Source organism: Propithecus coquereli, unplaced genomic scaffold (genome assembly GCF_000956105.1).
Source record: "Propithecus coquereli isolate 6110/MARCELLA unplaced genomic scaffold, Pcoq_1.0 Scaffold3, whole genome shotgun sequence".
Classification (NCBI taxonomy): domain Eukaryota; kingdom Metazoa; phylum Chordata; class Mammalia; order Primates; family Indriidae; genus Propithecus; species Propithecus coquereli.
Genome location: NW_012148618.1, coordinates 595,558 through 613,132, shown reverse-complemented (window position 1 = coordinate 613,132; position 17,575 = coordinate 595,558). Strand labels below are relative to the sequence as shown.

Here is a 17,575-nt window from a genome sequence, read left to right as displayed (position 1 = left end):
TTTTTTTTTTTTTTTTTTGTAATTTGAGACAGGGTCTTGCTCTGTTGCCTGGGCTACAGTGTACTGGTGTCATCATAGCTCATTGCAACCTCCAACTTCTGGGCTCAAGCAACCCTCCTGCCTCAGCCTCCCAAGTAGCTGGGACTATAGGCATATACCACTATGCCTGGCTAAGTTTTGTATTTTTTGTAGAATACAGTGTCTTGCTATGTTTCCAAGGCTAGTCTTGAATTCCTGGCCTCAAGCAATCCTCCCACCTTGGCCTCCCAAAGTGCTGGGATTATAGGCATGACCTACCACGCCCAGCTGTTTTTCCATTAATTTGCCATTTGTTCATTTTGTGTGAGCCAACATTTGCTTATGGATAAATGAAGGTGTATTAGTCTGTTTTCTGTTGCCTATAATACCTGAAACTGGGTAATTTATAAAGAAAAGGAATTTGTTTTTTAGAGTTATGGAATCTGGGAAGTCCAAGGTCAAGGGGGCATTTCTAATGAGAGACTTCTTGCTAGTGAGGATTCTCTGAAGAGTCCTGAGGGGGCTGGCACAGGGTATCTATCATTTGGTGAGGGGCTGAGCATGCTACCTCAGGTTTCTATTCCTCTTTTGTTTTTTCTTCTTTTTTCCTTTTTCTTTTATTTTTTTACTATTTAGATATTTTATTTAAACATTTTTTCTTTTAATTTCATTTTTTCCTTAATTTTTTTGCTCTCATCCTCATACAGAATTTTTTAAAAAATTAATAATTGTATGTATTCAAGGGGTACATAGTGATGTTTCAATATATATACTGTATAGTGATCAGATCAGGGTAATTAGCATATCCTCTCTTCCTGTTCTTATAAAACCACCAGTTCCACTCCCACAATAGTACATTAATCCATTATCCCATTAATCTACGAATGATCCAATCATCTCTTAAGGGCCCCACTCTATTGCTACATTGGGGATTAAGTTTCAACATGAGTTTTGGAGGGGACATTATAACTATAGCAGGTTGTAAGCACCATTTACAGAAAGATTTGAAGTTGAGTTGAAGACCTTAATGCTTTCTATAGATCAATGCAGAACACCATTTGATCTTAGCAGAAGAATGCCCCAGACAGTCTCCCTGGAAAGTATTTTGAGAAGCTGAGTAGGATCTTCTAATTAAAGGTAGAGGCTTTCTGCTTCTGATTGCAGTTCCCAATTTTGACACCACCAGGACCCTGCCTTGTTCTTAGCTAAGTAGACCACTGAACCTGGTTCCTCAGAGTAATCTCCTCCCATCCTCTGCCTTCAAAGAGAAACGTAGCTCTCAAACCACACCAGAGGGAACCAGGAGCACAAACAGCTTGTGTCCTTTCCTATAACTGAGCTGGATGCCAGCTTCTTTATTATAACCGCCCCACCAATAGCCACAGTGACAAAATAGTTCTATATCTGCCTGAGCACCTAGCACTCCTCTGGAGATGATAGTTCTTCGAAAGCAAGGCTACATTTAATCCACTTCTGCTCTCCCAGAATGAAGACTCTAAGACTTGATGTGGGCAGGCTGGCACTTTTACCTTCTACTCTTTGCATACCGTAAGCAATATAGATCTGTCCCTATTCAGATCCACTCAGCAACCCCTCCTTACCCACATAGCCTTAGATATTCTGTCTCCATCTTTGCCCAAGGAAAATGACTAAAACCCCAAAACATAATATCATCACTTTATTCAGCAGACAATCAAATATAATACAGGGCTGACACAGACACACAACTATGCATAAAATTATATAAATCTGCTTGCTACATTTTCCAGAAGAGGTCCAGTCATTGTAGACAAGAAAGAGAAACCAGGAGGGTGCCTAAACGCCTGTAGTGTTTCAAGCAAGCATCCCCACACTGCCTTATAATGAAGGCAGCCCCAGGTGAAAATGGTCCTGCTAGCAGGAAGAGTAGGAGGCTGTGCAGAAGCCATGCTTCCTGGCCCTGCCAGCACTCAGTGGTAGGCCTTGTTGAACTCCTGGAGGGCCCAGCGCTTGTCCTCGGTTGCCTGCTTGAGTTGAGTGTACTCTTTTACCAGCCTGTCAAACTCCTCCCCAAGGACCTCATAGGTGTTCAGGACCTGTCTGGACTTTTCCATGTCCTGCTCTTGTAGGCGAATAGCTCCCTCCAAACGGTCCCTAAAAGCCCGAGCAGAGAAGGTACAGTATAAGGATCTTGCTCCTCAGACAGTAGACAAGAATGGGAACGTTTTTAAATGAATGAGTCTGGAGAGTGTGGGAACCATCTGTGAACAGCCATACCAGGCTCTTGAGAGTTCTCACCTAATGAGACGATGAATTTCCACTTTCTCGGCAGTGTAAGTGTCAGACAAAATCTTTAGCTCCTCCATCCTGACAGAGGGAAGAAAGAAATGTCCTGACAGCAGCAAAGTTAGAAATGGACATAGTACCCACCCATGGTCAAGGTGTGGGCTACGCAGTGACAGGACAAACAAGGTCACTCTGAATCCCTGAGCAATTGATCTCACAGTAAAGCGCCTATTTCAGAGGGCTATAAAAGAAAAAACTCAAAAATGTTGAGAGCTTTTGGGTAATCCAAAGGCTCATACTGCTGTGTGACATTGACTGGATACACACAAGGTGCTAGGCATGGTAGAAAGGAAAGAGATGAGGGTGAGGGAGGGAGGGCTGGTGTGTGAGACAGAATCCCTTAGATCTACAGGGCTCATGGCTCACCTCAGCTTAAGGATCATGGCAGTGCACTTGATTTCCAGGTACTGGGCATTGATGCGGTCTAGCTCAGACTGGGTCTTCAGCCGGTGTTCCTGAAGAAGCCTCTGCAACAAGGTGAGGCAGCGGAGAAGCACCTGAGCCCCCAAGAGGAAGGAGAAAGAGGGCATAAATAAAGACAGCAGAAAGGAGGGTGGACTAGAAATCCCTGGCTTCCCCAAAGGTGGCCCTGGGTTCAGGATAAAGGAGAGAGGAAGCTATCCCACTGCCCTGACAAACCTGGGAGTAGGTGGCACTCTTCTTCTCCAGAAGCATCATCTGCTCCCTCTGCTGGCTCCTGGCGTCCTGGCACTGCTGCTTCTCACCCACCAGGACCTCTGCCAGTTTCCACACTTTTGCTGCCTTCAGGGTTTCACTGTCAGCATCTGGGCAAGGGGACAGAGGACTGACAGGAAAACCCTAATATCTATTGTCCCTTTAAGGCCGTTTTTCAGTGTCCTCATTCTACATCTAGTCTGACAAATTCTGCCTTCTTCGAGGTTTTCTTCTGATGCCTGTTAGAAATGATGGTCCATTCTCATAATTTAGTTCTATTCCTTCATACCTTTGATTCCAGATTTGGTCCTTAATTCTTAAGTCATAGAAATAAAGATAAAGGGAACGCATACGAGCCTGAACTGTCCTTCCTATGTCATTTGGATCCTCCTAAAAAGACAGAACTCATCCTTCCCTGCAGCAGGAGGACACTGCCACTAGGCATCTTGCTGAATAAAAGAAGTCCTTACAAAAATCCCTGTTTTTATTCCACAGGCAAGGAAACAAATAAGCGTCTCTGATGCTTCTAAGCTTCTGTCCCAAATCTAATATTCAACTACATTATTCTCAAAAGAGCAGATCAGGAACTCTGAAGGCCAGCTGTGAGCATAACAGAGCTAGCACTCACCTGAATTGGGATCATGGTAACACAGCAGAGTGAAACATTTCTTCTTCAGCTGCTCTTCCACTTCTAGCTGGAGTCGCGCTCTCATCCACACAAAGTCCTACAGACACAGAAGCAAAAAGAGCAATGCAAATAGACTTTCAGAACTAGGAAGACCCAGCCAATGAATACATGATGATAACCAAAGAAAATGCATGGAGAGATATCAAGGACACTCATTTTTTGCCTATCAAATTAGCAAAGAATAAAATGACTGTCAAGATCCCATGCTGGTAAAAACGTGGGGAGCTAGGAGCCCTGGAAATACCTTTCTGGAGAGCAGTTTGGCAGTAGGTACCAATATGTTCTATGTGGGGAAATAATCACATGAAGGCAAAGACACATGTGAACTAGTATGTTCATTCAGTGTGGTTTCTAACAGCAAAAGTGTAGAAACAATATCTATCAGTAAGGTTAAGCAAATTATGCTACATCCATACAATGGAATCCTAGCAGTGATTTAAACTGATGATATAAGAAAAGTAAGCTCTACTCTTGCGTCTAGACACCATGCTAAGAGAGCTATAGGAGGTACCATCTTATTTACATTTATTTATTGACTTGAAAAAAAGTCCAAAATATGTTACACAAAAACAGACTACACACTTGCTATACAAGCATGGAGGGTATACCATTTATATCAAGCTGTGTATAATAATATTGTGTTCCTGTATGTAGTATTTCAGCTTTTACTTGCTTCTGTGTAATGTTTTTCTTATTTGAGTTTGACCACCCTAAATGTGTATCATTTTTACAAAAATAATAAAGCTTAACAAACAAATTTTAAACATATAGGAGAAATTAAGCCATTTTACTTCTTTGGTCCCAATATCTGCCACTCCCAACCTCTGAGGGTGGCATGAGTTCCAGAAGGTCTGCTTTCTCCAGCCCTAGCAGTGGAGGTATCTCCCTCTCCTGGCTAGGACCTAAGAGCTGTGTCAGTTCAGTCACAAGTAGCCGCTGTTCAAGGGTCTCATGAAACTGAGAAAGAAAGAGAGAATTAAAAAAAAAAGAGGTGACTGTAAAACAACTCCCACTCCACCTTTTCCATCCTCATGAACCAGTTCTTCACACATTTTCGAAGTCCTCAAACATGTCATCCTCTTCAGGTACCTCCTCGGCTGCAAGTGCCTTCTCCTGTCAATCGTTCTATTTCAAACCCTGACAACACACCTGCTCCTTCCCCCATAATTAAAAGCCCATTTCTTTTTTTTTTTTTTTTTTTGAGACAGAGTCTCACTCTGTTGCCCGGGCTAGAGTGCCGTGGCGTCATCCTAGCTCACAACAACCTCAAACTCCTGGGCTCAAGCGATCCTCCTGCCTCAGCCTCCCGGGTAGCTGGGACTACAGGCATGCGCCACCATGCCCGGCTAATTTTTTCTATAATATTTTTAGCTGTCCGATTAATTTCTTTCTTTCTAATTTTAGTAGAGATGGGGTCTCGCTCTTCCTCAGGCTGGTTTTGAACTCCTGAGCTCAAACAATCCGCCCACCTCGGCCTCCCAGAGAGCTAGGATTACAGGCGTCCCTTTCTTTTTTGATAACCCATTTCTCAAAGCTCCTATTTCTCTTAGATCGTATCATCAGACAAAGCCACAGTTGGCCTGGTCATTCCCATAGGTGGTAACCGAACCCCACTTCATTTCTTCTGCCTTACCTTTTTGTCCTCAGAAGTTAAATTTGTGTCTTGTGTCTTCACATAGTAGTCCACAAGCAGCTCTTGAATGATTCTCTGTAAAATCTCAGACCTCAACCATGTTGTCTTATGCAATCGAACTTCCTTCCATGCCTAGAAAACCCAAAAATCCCAGGTAAAAACCTCCCCCTCAGGAGAATTTTCCCTTCCTCCTATCATCTCTTCTCCCAGGGCCCTTACCTGAGCCTGCTCTTTTGCCAGGGTGAGGCTTAAGCCACTCTCGTCCACATGCCGTGAGAGACTCAGGAGCAGCTTGCTGAAATATGGGTTCTGTAACAGGTCCTCTTCACTCAGGTTACAAGGAGGAAGTTGTTTGCTGTACACTTAATGGCATGTCCCCCACAGGAACAAAAAAAAGCAAAAAAAGGTATGGATTCTTACTTTACATAATTGAGCATAACTTAATATTCACTTCCAAAAAAACCTCCAAAACCTAGGCTTTTCGTAGGAAAGATTTCTAAATCAAGGAAGACTTTTTAAGAAATCCACAAATAAATTAGAGGCGATACTCAAGGTAACAAACATTTGTGTTACATACAGGGATGTTAGTCAAGGGGGAATAAGTATCCAATAAAACTAAGATCTTAGAAAATAGAAATGTAGTAGGTAAATATTAGACAAAGAAAATCAACAATAAGGGACTTTCAGTAGAAATCACCATAGTACCCAAAATGTCTCATTCACCCAGAATTACTGCAGTTCTTAAGGAAGGGGAGAAAAAAAACAAAACACATGTAAGGTTCCAACTTTGGATGTGATCTCCAGTCACATAAGCAAGACTGACAGAAAGTATACCCTTAAAGTAAAAAATTTAACTAACCAATTCTTATTGTAAGTAGAGTTAAGTAACCCTTGTATACACAGAATAGCACAGGCATGAGAAAAAGTACAAGGCATTGGGGTCCTCTGGTTATTCCCTATGCTCAAGGGGCTTTCCTCCCATCTCTTTTCTCATATGCTCTCTGCTGGGGTCTTTTACTTGTACTTACCAAAACACTCAAATTTTCATTCTTCTGAACATTACACCTAACGTCCTTTTAGAGAACACTGACTGAAGGACTTGATATAGAAAAAGTCTAAATATAGAAAATGCAAGTTCTTGAAGGATTCAAGATATAGAAAGGATACGAGATATAAAAAGAACTCAAGATATAGAAGGATCTGAAATTTTGGAGAACAAGAGATGAGAAAATTCAAGACACAGGTAGGAAGGAAGCCTTGAAGGAATTTGCTGGCCACTCTTTGTAATGTCTGCTAATACAGCTTGGGAGCATCTTGAGTTTTTAGTCTACTGCACAAGCAGATACTGAACCCTACACTAACACGAGTTGGTATTATCTGTTTTCCAATAAGAGAGTGTTTAAGAATCTCCATATATTCTAGGCTTCTGTGAAAGAAACCACACTGGTGAACATTGTAAATCCTTTTTATTACAGAAGGCAAGAACCTGGATAAGACCTCTTTGGATAAATCATCAAACCTTTTGCAAATGGCTACGCTTACCTTGTTGAAGTATTTCCATCCCTTCTCCAGGTGAGCAGAAATCTCCAGATGCCATTGGATTTGCTTGGGATTCTTACCTATGGAACCAAGTGGAAAAAAAAAAGATGAATAAAAAAACAGCTGGCTGCTCCAGGTGAAACCACCTTGGGTTTGAATTTCGTTGTCCACAAGCTGGGAAGGAACCTCAGGGATGCCTTTTATAGAGCACAACTATATCGCATATTCAGGGTCCCAAGCTCTTACGCAGTTTTTATCGACAGATTTACAACTGCCAAAACATTTCGCATTCTAAGCATATAAAGGTGTCCATTTGTTCCAAGCTGTCCAAAAAGAGTTTCCATAAAAGAAAGAAAACTTTCCAATTCTAGCGTCTAAACAAGAGGATTCTCCACCACCATTATGTCAGTTAAAACTGAGCTGCTGCTTTCCAGTTATGAGTGAACTGGGGAGAGAAAAAAATCAAAGTCTGCTTTCTTTCCCCCAAAATAACTCAGCTATCAAATTCCATAATAGTGTTTTTGTGCTTCTTTAACTTGTCCTTTCATCTAAGATCTGTTGGTAGTTTTTGATCATTAACTCTAGAATCATCCTTCAGGAGTGACAAATCATTCCACACTTGAACAACAACAACTGGTTTTCACATAATGGCATTAGCAAAGAGCACCTGGAGGAAAGAGCATGACAAGAAGACTGACAGTGAGGTCAGTGCCAACAGAGTGATGCACAGGTGTAGTTAATACCGCTGCAGCTGGGACGTGATCTGTGTTTTGCCAGAACATGGAGGACACTGAAAAGAGTGACACCAACAAAGAAGGGCAGTAAAGATGGACAGAGTTTGGACTCAGGAGACAAAATTTTTCCCTTGACATTATTTTCCGTGTTTGTGGTCCACCCCCTTCTCTTGCAGGGTATCAAACTCCAAAGGGCAGAAGAGCCTCCCAAAGCAGAACAGACATTGAAGGTTATTATGATTTAACACTTCATGTTCACAGAACATTTGGTTTACTTGCTCGTTTTATGAGTAACATCAAAGTAACTAGTCATTTGTTTTGTAACATGGTCCAGAGGGGGACGCAGCCAAGGAGGCAGAATGCTAGGACTTAATTTGCAGCCCTTGCTTCTGTGTGAATTTAAGGGAAATTCCTTTTTTGTGCCAAACTTTTTTTCCACCTGCAAAACTGAGATAACGATTCCTGCCTTGGATGAGACATTAAGAATTAATAACACAATTGACTTGTCAACAAAAGCCACTACTTAGTTAAGCTCAGTGTTTTAACAACTCTGTTTATCGTTGATGTTGATCTAAGCTTACAAATAAAAAGTTTTGCAGGCAAATTTTGCACACGGCAATCAGGACCAACCTCAATTTCAAAAAGCTAGCTGTTCTTCCCTCCCTGGAGGAACTGCCCACTTGGGGGTTTTTTAGGGTGCTTTTCTTTACCCTTTTTAAAGGTTACAGGGCGTGAACGGCAATCAGACTGGCAATCAGGCTCGATTCTCCACCCTCTGCACTCAGACGTGTTAAAACGCTGCTACAGGGACCCAAGCATTTAAATGTTCTGACTCAGGCGTCTTTTAAATTCTTAGAGCTGTCTTTACACGCTGCACTGAACGTTAAATTGATTTTACAGGTATTTTCACAAGATGTGACCCTTACAGGGCCCGAGATGAATCAAAATGCAGAACGGGCTCTCCGGCGCCTACTTCCATTCTGTCTGGGCTGCCAAGGATTCCCAAGGGCGAGGACGGCCGAAGACCGCCGAGGCCGGAGACCGGGGGCTGGCCAGACTGACTCTTCCGGCGCTCCTCCTCCCCGCAGCGCCGCCCGCCCAACCTCTAAAGCAAACCTGCAAACCCTGGGGCGGCCGAAGCAACCGAGGCAGTGCCAAGGAGGCTGAGGCGGGCTGGGCGGCAGCGTCTACACCCGGGACCCCGCCCGCGCCGGGGCTCCGGAACCTCACACTCCGGCCCCGCGCTGGGGCTGTGGGGAGCGAGGTCGAGGGGGAGAAAAGGCCCAAAGTGCTGGAGAGGCCGCGAGGGAGGAAGGAGCGGGCGGGGCCGCACTCGAGGCGGGAACGGCAGGCCCCGCCCCCCGCCGGGCGCGCGCCCGTGGGCCCCAACGGTCGGCGAACCTGGGTTGTGGGACCCGGGCTGGGAAAGAGGGCGGCCTCAGGAAAGCTTCTTTGCCCCTTCTCCTTAGTCCCTCTGCCAGTGAAGGGCAAATGTTGAGAAAATGGTAACAACTGTTAACATTTATTGTGGGCCTACGATGAGTTAGGCACTATACCACGAGTTTTGCTCTCCCCGCCTCATTTAGTTCTTACAGCGTCCTGTGAAGAAGTCACTATCATACCCATTTTACAGAGGGGAAAACTAAAGCACAAAAAGGTTACGTTCAAGGTCGCTGTTTGCAGGGTGTAAACCTGTCCCAATGGCCCGCTGAACCTTCCCAGACCTGCCGCCCACACTGCGCCCCGCCAGTCTCCTCACCTGGGCATGGATGTCTCTTAGGCATTGCCCGCCCAACCCAGCCCCCCCATCTGCTTCCTCTACCCTCCCCTTTATCTCTCATCCTTCATTCACCTCTGTCTTACTCTTAAACCCAACCCCCACCCCCACCCCCTGCATCCTCTTCTTTGCAAAATTGACTGGCATCCAGTCGGAGGTGAATTATTTTTAAAAATAAAGAAAAGCCGGTGTGGTGACAGTTGTCCCAGCCACTCAGGAAGCTGAGGTAGAAGCGGGAGGATCACTTGAGCCCAGGAGTTCTAAATTGGAGGTTACAGTGAGCTATAATCCTGCCACTGCTCTCCAGCCTGGACCACACAGTGAGACCCTGTCTCTAAAAAAAATATATATTAAAAAATAAAGAAAATATTAATGTTTGATGCTCAGTAAAATGTACCAAGGTTATCAAATCACTTGTATCAGAGAAACCGATAGCCAGGGGTGGTAGGGAAGGAATCTCAGGGCTAGATGTGCTGGGAGATGGAGAGTTTCACCTCTTCCTTTAGTACCAGCTAGAGAATTCTAGAGAAATGGTGTGGTCCAGTGCAGAAATATTACATTCTTGATCTGCTCGTCAGCTGCCACCTTTCATGTTTACTAGTAGAGTGCTGTTATTTTCTAAGGCTTTTAAAAATCATTTATGCTTCCTCAACTCCGTAGTGCAGCAACATTAAATATCAGGCATAATGTCCCTAACAAACGGCACTTGGAACAAGCATGCTTTGGTGACTCAGAGCTGATCAGAAGTCTACTGAAATTTTGTCTTCCAGATTTGACAAGTTCTCTAATATGGTACTATTTAGCTTTGGCTAAAGTATTTGGTGAATGAGGAGGTGAAGGGTGCAGAAGCCTGTCTTCATGTAGGAGGACAGAGGGAACAGCGATGGGAAGCCTTGAATTAGATCAGACCTTCATGTGCAATTATCTGTTCTGTCTCTGTTTCTAACAAGCTATGTGACCTTGGGCTGCAGGTTCCTCATCTGTCAAAAGGAGGAAATAACATATTTCTAGCTCCTCCAATCTCATAGTGTTGATGTAATGATCAAATGAGATAATGGCTGAGAAAGTGCGTTGGAAAGACTATAAAAGTGGGGTGTTTTAAATTGATACTTATTAAGCACTTATTAAGTGCTTTGGGAGAGACACAAAGATAAATATGACCCAGTCTCTGCCCTGAAGTTAATAATCTAGTTTAGAAGATAAGACATATGCACATGGAAAGCCAATAATACAAGGCAGCAAATAGGTGTCAAAAGAGCTGTTTAGACTATAAATATTAGAGAAACTTGAAGAAGGTACAGAATTCTTTCTGCAGAAATAGATAGGAAAGACTATGAAATAAATCTTATTTTCATTGAGCCTGAAAGGTTAGAGAAAATGTGGATCATTTAGAATGGAGAAAACATCCCAGCAAATGGAAGCAGAGACAAGGAGTACAGGCTGCATTCTAGGTCCAAGAGGAGATAGGACCAGCTGAAGTGAAGGATTTTATAGGCTAGAAAGTTGAGCCTATAGACCACCCTGACAGTTAAAAATGTAGCAAAGTACTGAAAAAACAATCACAATCGGACACCATCTGGTGTCCTTGAGCAAGAAAAAATTGCAGGAGGGGTCCTAGAATCCATTCATATTCTCTCCTCTCTCTCCTTTTCCTCTCTTCCTTTTTTCCCAGATTTTTTTTTTTAGAAACAGCTTCATCGAGGTATATAGGCATACAACATTATAGTGTAAAATTCAATAAATTTTGGTACAACTATCCATCCGTGAAACCATCACCACAGTCAAGATAGTGAACATATGCATCACCCTCTAAAAGTTTACTTGTGCCCCTTTTTAATGCTTTCTCTAGCCCCTCCCTGACCTAGTCAACCACTGATCTGCTGTCACTTTATAGAATCTTATATAAATGGAATCAAATAAAGATGCACTCTTTTTTGTCTGGCTTGTTTTACTCAGCATAATTATCTTGAGATCCATACATGTTGTTACTAGTATCAATAATTAATCTTTTAAGTTAATGTTTTATTGCTAAGGAGTAGTATGGAATTATCTTTAAAGCCTTAATTTGTTTGGGTTTGTATTTAACGAGGTGCTTCCTCCATCACCCCCAGGTACCTATCTCAGTGCTTGGCACATAGAGGGGCTTACTTGTTGCAAAAATGAATTTTTGACCACCCCCACAGTACTAATACCTTACATAATTTTGTTTTTCCATGGAATCCTTGGCCTTTACAGGCTTGTCTCTTCATCAGTGTTGTTCATCTCACCTTCTGCTGTGCCATATGCAAAATACAATCACTCACTTCTTAAATGCTCTTTAAAGATGAAGGCAAGAATATGCTCAAGTATTCCTGAGCTAGACTCCTGTGAGGGTGGGAGGTCGGGGTGTAGGAAGATAGGTTACACATGACTCCTGCCTTCAATCTAATTCTACTGTCTTGGAGACATTGCTGTTGATCAAATCTTCTAAAAATAATCATGTATATGTTTTTAACTTGGTGAGAAATGTGAATGAGAATCTGAGAAAAAGTCTACTTAACCTTTCAGACTTGGACATTCCTTTGCTGCATTGTTTAGAATTACAGAGAAGAATGGACATTTGCAAGAACACCGCAAGCATTCAGCCTCCCACACTCTAGCCAGGAAATAAAATTGTGCTCCAAAGAGAGATTCCAGGTGAGTATTTAGTATTGTATTCTATTTATGATACTAATGGAAACCTTTGAGTAGAATTGTTCTCACACTAAAAATATGGGCTTAAATAATTGGTTGCAAAGCTAGGACATTAAAATAGCCATTGGAACTTGGAACCACATTTAACTGACCAATTATTTAGAAAAACATGAAAAATAAGCCATACCACTTTGAAAGGATTTGAATATGTTATGATATTATGGACTGAGAAACTAGTTTCAGGAATAAAAAAAAAATTTACACACAGTCAAGAGATTTAGAATTATTTTCAAGGGTGTTCACTGGAAAATGAAGGTATTCAGATCCACAACTATTGATGATTAAGCTAGAAAATTTCATGCCCATTGTAAGTACCTGATTTAAGAAGAAAACAAGTGGATGAAGAAAATGTGTAATCAACCTATGACATCAAATGAAAATTTCAGAACAAATGTTCATAAAGCACCATTTTTGCAATTGCTTCACACCTCCAAGGGGATTTCAGACCTAGGCCCTTGAGGCTTCAAGGGTTTCCTGTTCACAGAAACTTTTGTTATACAAACTGGAATGAGCCCAGTTTTTCTTTGAGACGCTATTGTGAACTAGTATATAAACTATGCTTGATCGGAAATTTTAGATCTCAAAGAAAAGCTGAAAATTTGGGCTCAAAAATGGGACAGATTGAAACCATTTTTACCAAAGGAATATGAGACCATAAAGTAAATTGATTCAGGAGAGGAAGACTAGTATGATTTTGAAAAGTTAGACATGAAGCATAATGTGCACAATTCTTGTTATAACAATTGGGTGTGGGGCCAGGCGCGGTGGCTCACGCCTGTAATCCTAGCATTCTGGGAGGTCAACGCGGGCGGATTGTTTGAGCTCAGGAGTTCAAAACCAGCCTGAGCAAGAGCAAGACCCTGTCTCTACTAAAAATAGAAAGAAATTAATCGGACAACTAAAAATATATAGAAAAAATTAGCCGGGCATGGTGGCTCATGCCTGTAGTCCCAGCTACTTGGGAGGCTGAGGCAGAAGGATTGCTTGAGCCCAGGAGTTTGAGGTTGCTGTGAGCCAGGCTGACGCCACGGCACTCACTCTAGCCCGGGCAAGAAAAGCCAGACTCTGTCCCAAAAAAAAAAAAAAAACAAACTAGCCAGATGTAATGGCATGCACCCCATAGACCCAGCTACTTAGGAGGCTGAGGCAGAAAGATAGCTTGAGCCCAGGGGTTTCAGGGTGCAGTGTGCTGTGATCATGCCACTGTACTTCAGCGTGAGGGGCAGATCAAGATCTTGCCTCTAAAAAAATAAATAAATAAAGACTATAAACACTGTAGTGTTACTTGCCACTATATGAATGTCCACTTGTCCAGCAACCATTTCACCTGTATTTGTTAACACCAATTAAAAATCTTTGCCAGAATCAATAATTTTTTATTAAAGTTCACAAAATGCTGTTTTCCCAATTCTATCATGCCTTCTACATTTATTAGCTAGCATTTTCCCCTCCTCAACAGGGTTCTAATTAATATTTACAAATTAGCCAGGCACAGTGGCTCACCCGGTAGTCCCAGCTACTCCGGAGGCTGAGGCAGGAGGATCACTTGAGCCCAGCAGTTTGATGCTGTAGTGAGCTATGATTGTGTCACTGCAGTCCAGCCTGGGCAACAGAGCAAGAGTTTGTCTCAATCAAACAAACAAACAAAAAACCTCCCAGTGGGCCAAACTCAATGCATTTGGGGGCAGGACCTAGCCTATTGGGTGCCACCTTCTGAACTACATTCTAAGGTGGACAAAGTCTTACTTGTCATCACTCTGTGCCCTGCGGCATTAGGTCTTTTGTTTGTAACAATCAATTACTTTGCACATGTTGACAGGTTGCTTGTAATCTTCTCATTTTGTGTGTGCATTTGTCTCCCTGGCTAGACTGTGACCTCCTCAAGGGCAGGGACTCTTTTGCAGTATATTTCCTCTCCTAATGTGTGTGGGTTTTTTTTTTTTTTTCTAACAGGGTCTCACTTTGTTGCCAGGGCTATAGTACAGTGGTGTCATCATAGCTCACTGCCACCTAGAAATCCCAGGTTCAAGCAATCCTCCTGCCTCAGCCACCATGCCCAGCTACTTTTTCTTATTTTTTTGTAGAGATAGGGTCTCACTATGTTGCTCAGGCCAGTTTTGAACTCCTGGCCTCAAGCAATCCTCCCGCCTCAGCCTTCCTAAGTGCTGGGAATACAGGCCTGAGCCACTGCATCAGGCCTTAACCTAATGTGCTTTTTAAAGGTACTTTGGCTTCCAGTAGTCCTAATTAACAAAAAAAGCAATGGTAAGAACCAAAAGTTTTCATTATTGTTGCTTGTGTTCCCTGGCTTTTCCACTAAAACTTTCCCTATTTCTCTATTATAATAAAGTGCTTATCTCATTGTCAATGACAAATAAACCTTTCCAATTTACTTGTGCTGCTGGAGTCCCTGTGAAGGGGTAGGAGGCTGGTGGGAAGGAAAAAGGGAAATAGCTCTTTATTAGTCTGCAAAAGTTGAAAAGTCATTATCCACCTATGAGACCTTAGGTGAGTCACGTCATCACTCAAGAGTTTCTATTTCTTCATTTAGTAAAATGAAGTGACTGGGCTAAATTATCTCTAAACTCACACCCTGCTTGGCTCTAAACCTCTAAGCCTAACTAGTATAATACCTTTCAGTGCCATCCCTCCCTACTTGGATGGCACCCTGGCTCCCTTCACATAGGTCAGCACTATCCCTTCAAGTAAGGTATAGTATAGGTGAAATAACACCATAGTGAACAGAATTTGTCTCTGATGACTCTTCTACCATCATAGTTGACTGGTCTAATATATATATCCCAGTAACAATTAGCTTATATTTTCAAGGTCAAACCTTAGTCCTTTATAACTGGGTGTGATATTCCAAGGGCCCTTATAGAAGCAATTGGCATAGTAGTAGCCCAGTCTTAGGTCTTCTCCCTGCAAGGTAGGACAGGAGGAAGAGGACTGACTTTGGTTAGAGTTAGACCCTTGTTGTGGAACCTCACCATAAGGGCTCTGAATGGATCCTAGGCCAGCTCTGGGTATAGTATGAGAGCTTCTAAAACACAAAACTAAATAAAAATGTCTTAGCTCCTCTGTTTTTCCAATCCTTTTATTTCAGTCCTATTGCTCTCCTTTCCCTCTTTTTATTCCCTCTGCAGGCTTTTTTTCTTTTTTTTTGAGATACATTCTCACTCTGTCACTCAGGCTAGAGTGCAGTGGTGTCATCACAGCTCACTGCAACCTCAAACTCCTGGGCTCAACTGATCCTTCTGCCTCGACCTCCAAAAGTAGCTGGGACTACAGGCACGTGCCAACACGTCTGCTAATTTTTCTACTTTTTAAAGAGACAGGGTCTCACTCTTGCTCAGGCTGGTCTCAAACTCCTGAGTTCAAGTGATCCTCCCACCTCAGCCTGCCAGAGTGCTAGGATTACAGGTATGAGCCACTGTGCCTGGCCTATTCCCTTCGTTATAGGTACAATCTGAAGGACCTCATCCAACTTGCTTCATGTGCCTGGAAGTAGCTCTTTCTCTACATCCTTTTTGACTGAGGACAGTCTCCAGCATGATTATAAATGGAATCTTACCATTTCCTTGGCCTTGGGAGCTCCAGGGAGACAGTCAGCTCTCTAAGGAGTAAGGCAGAGAAAACCATCACCAGCTTTATTCTTGATAACCCACATTCAGTACTACGGTGAACAGGGCTGGCCAGAGCAAAGAGCTGAAGTCTGTAGTCAAAGCCTGACCCCTTCTCAAGTTAGTGACAAGTTGGAAAGAAATAACAAAGAAAAAAAGCCCCAAAAAACAAACAAACAAACAAAAAAAAGGCTGACTCTTCTGCTGAGACTCTCATCTAGAGACACACAATGGATTCACAATTCTTACATTTTTCCCCTTTCCTCATCTCAGGACTAGTGGCTGTTGATGAAAATCAGGTGGCAAGTTGATCAAACAAGGTCTATCTTTTGCTGTGTACTTGGCAGCACCCATGAATCTTTCATCATCAACTGTAAATATTAACAGAAATATTAAGGAGGTGGCCAGGTATAGTGGCTCATGCCTGTATGCCCAGCACTTACGGAGGCTGAGGTGGGAAGACTGCTTGAGGCTAGGAGTTTGAGACCAGCCTGGGCAACATAGCAAGACCCCATATCTACAAAAAATAAGAAAAATTGGCTGGCCATGGTAGTGTATGACTGTAATCCCAGCTACTAGGGAGGCTGAGGCAGGAGATCCCTTGAGCACAGGAGTTTGAGGCTACAGTGAGCTATGACTGTGCCACTGTACTCCAGCCCAGGCAACAGAGCCAGACCCTGTCTCAAAAAGAAAAAAGAAATATTCTCTAGCCTTGGCAACAGAGAGAGATTCTGTCTCAAAAAAAAAAAAAAGAAAAGAAAAGAAATATTAAAGAGGAGCAGTCTCTCAGCAAACAGGAAGAAGGGAAGCTCTGATGCAGGTACACCTGGGAGCCTGCCAGTGACCATGTGCGGTGGCTGGGGCTGCTCTTCTGCCATGGCCTGCCCTTATCAGCTATTATCACTTATTTTTCCTCAGGAAGAAGGGAGAGTAGGCTCAGTGGCAGGAACAGAGTCTTGGGGATCCCCAGGACTGGGACAGATCAGCACAGACCTAGAAAGGAATGAGCCAGTCAGGTCAGGAACAGAGAGAGGCCAAAATCAGAGTAAGAAAGGCTTAAAGTGACAGAGTGGAAAAAATCCCCAGAGTAACAGAACCAAGGGGTTGGATGTAAAGCTACACAAGCTTGTCTGGATTCCCCAGGCCTGGAACAGCCTGGTGAGAAAACTTCCCAGTCACAGGGTCTTTGTATTCACTTATTTAATAACAATAGTTAAGAAGAAGCAATCTCAGCTGTAGAACAAGTAATCAGTTTCATAACATTTCTCTCTTCAAGAAAGTGCATTTCTCCCTCTGGCACTCAGTTGTGTGAATCTGAACTCATTCCCTCTCACTCAGAGGTCCTGTCTATGTAATTCCCAGGTTGGCTAGCACAGTCATCTTAGAATCCCCAAATGTGGAAATTCTGTCCTCAGGAGTCATCATTTACATTATGAAACTCACTGAGTGACACCGAATGGAGACCAAGGTTCAAAGATTACCACATTAATTTGCCTGAAGTCAATTCACCTAAAGCCAATTAGTCTAAAATATTTATCAAATCTGCAGCATTTCAAAAGGACTCAGCAGATTCACCCTTTTACTTTTTATTGCTGTTCCCTGTATAACCTTTAATTGTTAGTCAACTAAATATGCCTCATGCCTATTCATTTGTTTAAGATATACTGGCATTTTAACAGTAGGAATGTAGAAGTTAAACCAAAGTATCAAAATCACATTGATGGCCAGGCGCGGGGGCTCACGCCTGTAATCCTAGCACTCTGGGAGGCCGAGGTGGGCGGATTGTTTGAGCTCAGGAGTTTGAGACCAGCCTGAGCAAGAGCAAGACCC

At 42.9% G+C, this 17,575-nt stretch overlaps 1 protein-coding gene across 2 annotated transcripts; it reads right to left on the bottom strand.

The window, feature by feature from the left end:
* Window positions 1-1,677: 1,677 nt before the first annotated feature.
* HAUS4 (HAUS augmin-like complex, subunit 4) lies at window positions 1,678-8,895 on the bottom strand. Of its 2 annotated transcripts, XM_012649454.1 has the most exons (10): window positions 8,729-8,895; window positions 6,882-6,958; window positions 5,559-5,701; window positions 5,340-5,471; window positions 4,529-4,663; window positions 3,647-3,743; window positions 2,983-3,128; window positions 2,710-2,840; window positions 2,296-2,364; window positions 1,678-2,151 (listed from the first exon to the last, which is right to left on the bottom strand). In XM_012649454.1, exons 2-10 carry the CDS (start codon window positions 6,934-6,936, stop codon window positions 1,968-1,970), a joined length of 1,092 nt encoding a protein of 363 aa, XP_012504908.1. In that variant the 5' UTR covers window positions 6,937-6,958; window positions 8,729-8,895; the 3' UTR covers window positions 1,678-1,967. The 2 variants fall into 2 exon arrangements, with proteins under 2 accessions (XP_012504908.1, XP_012504909.1); XM_012649455.1 differs by lacking the exon at window positions 2,296-2,364.
* Window positions 8,896-17,575: the final 8,680 nt, after the last annotated feature.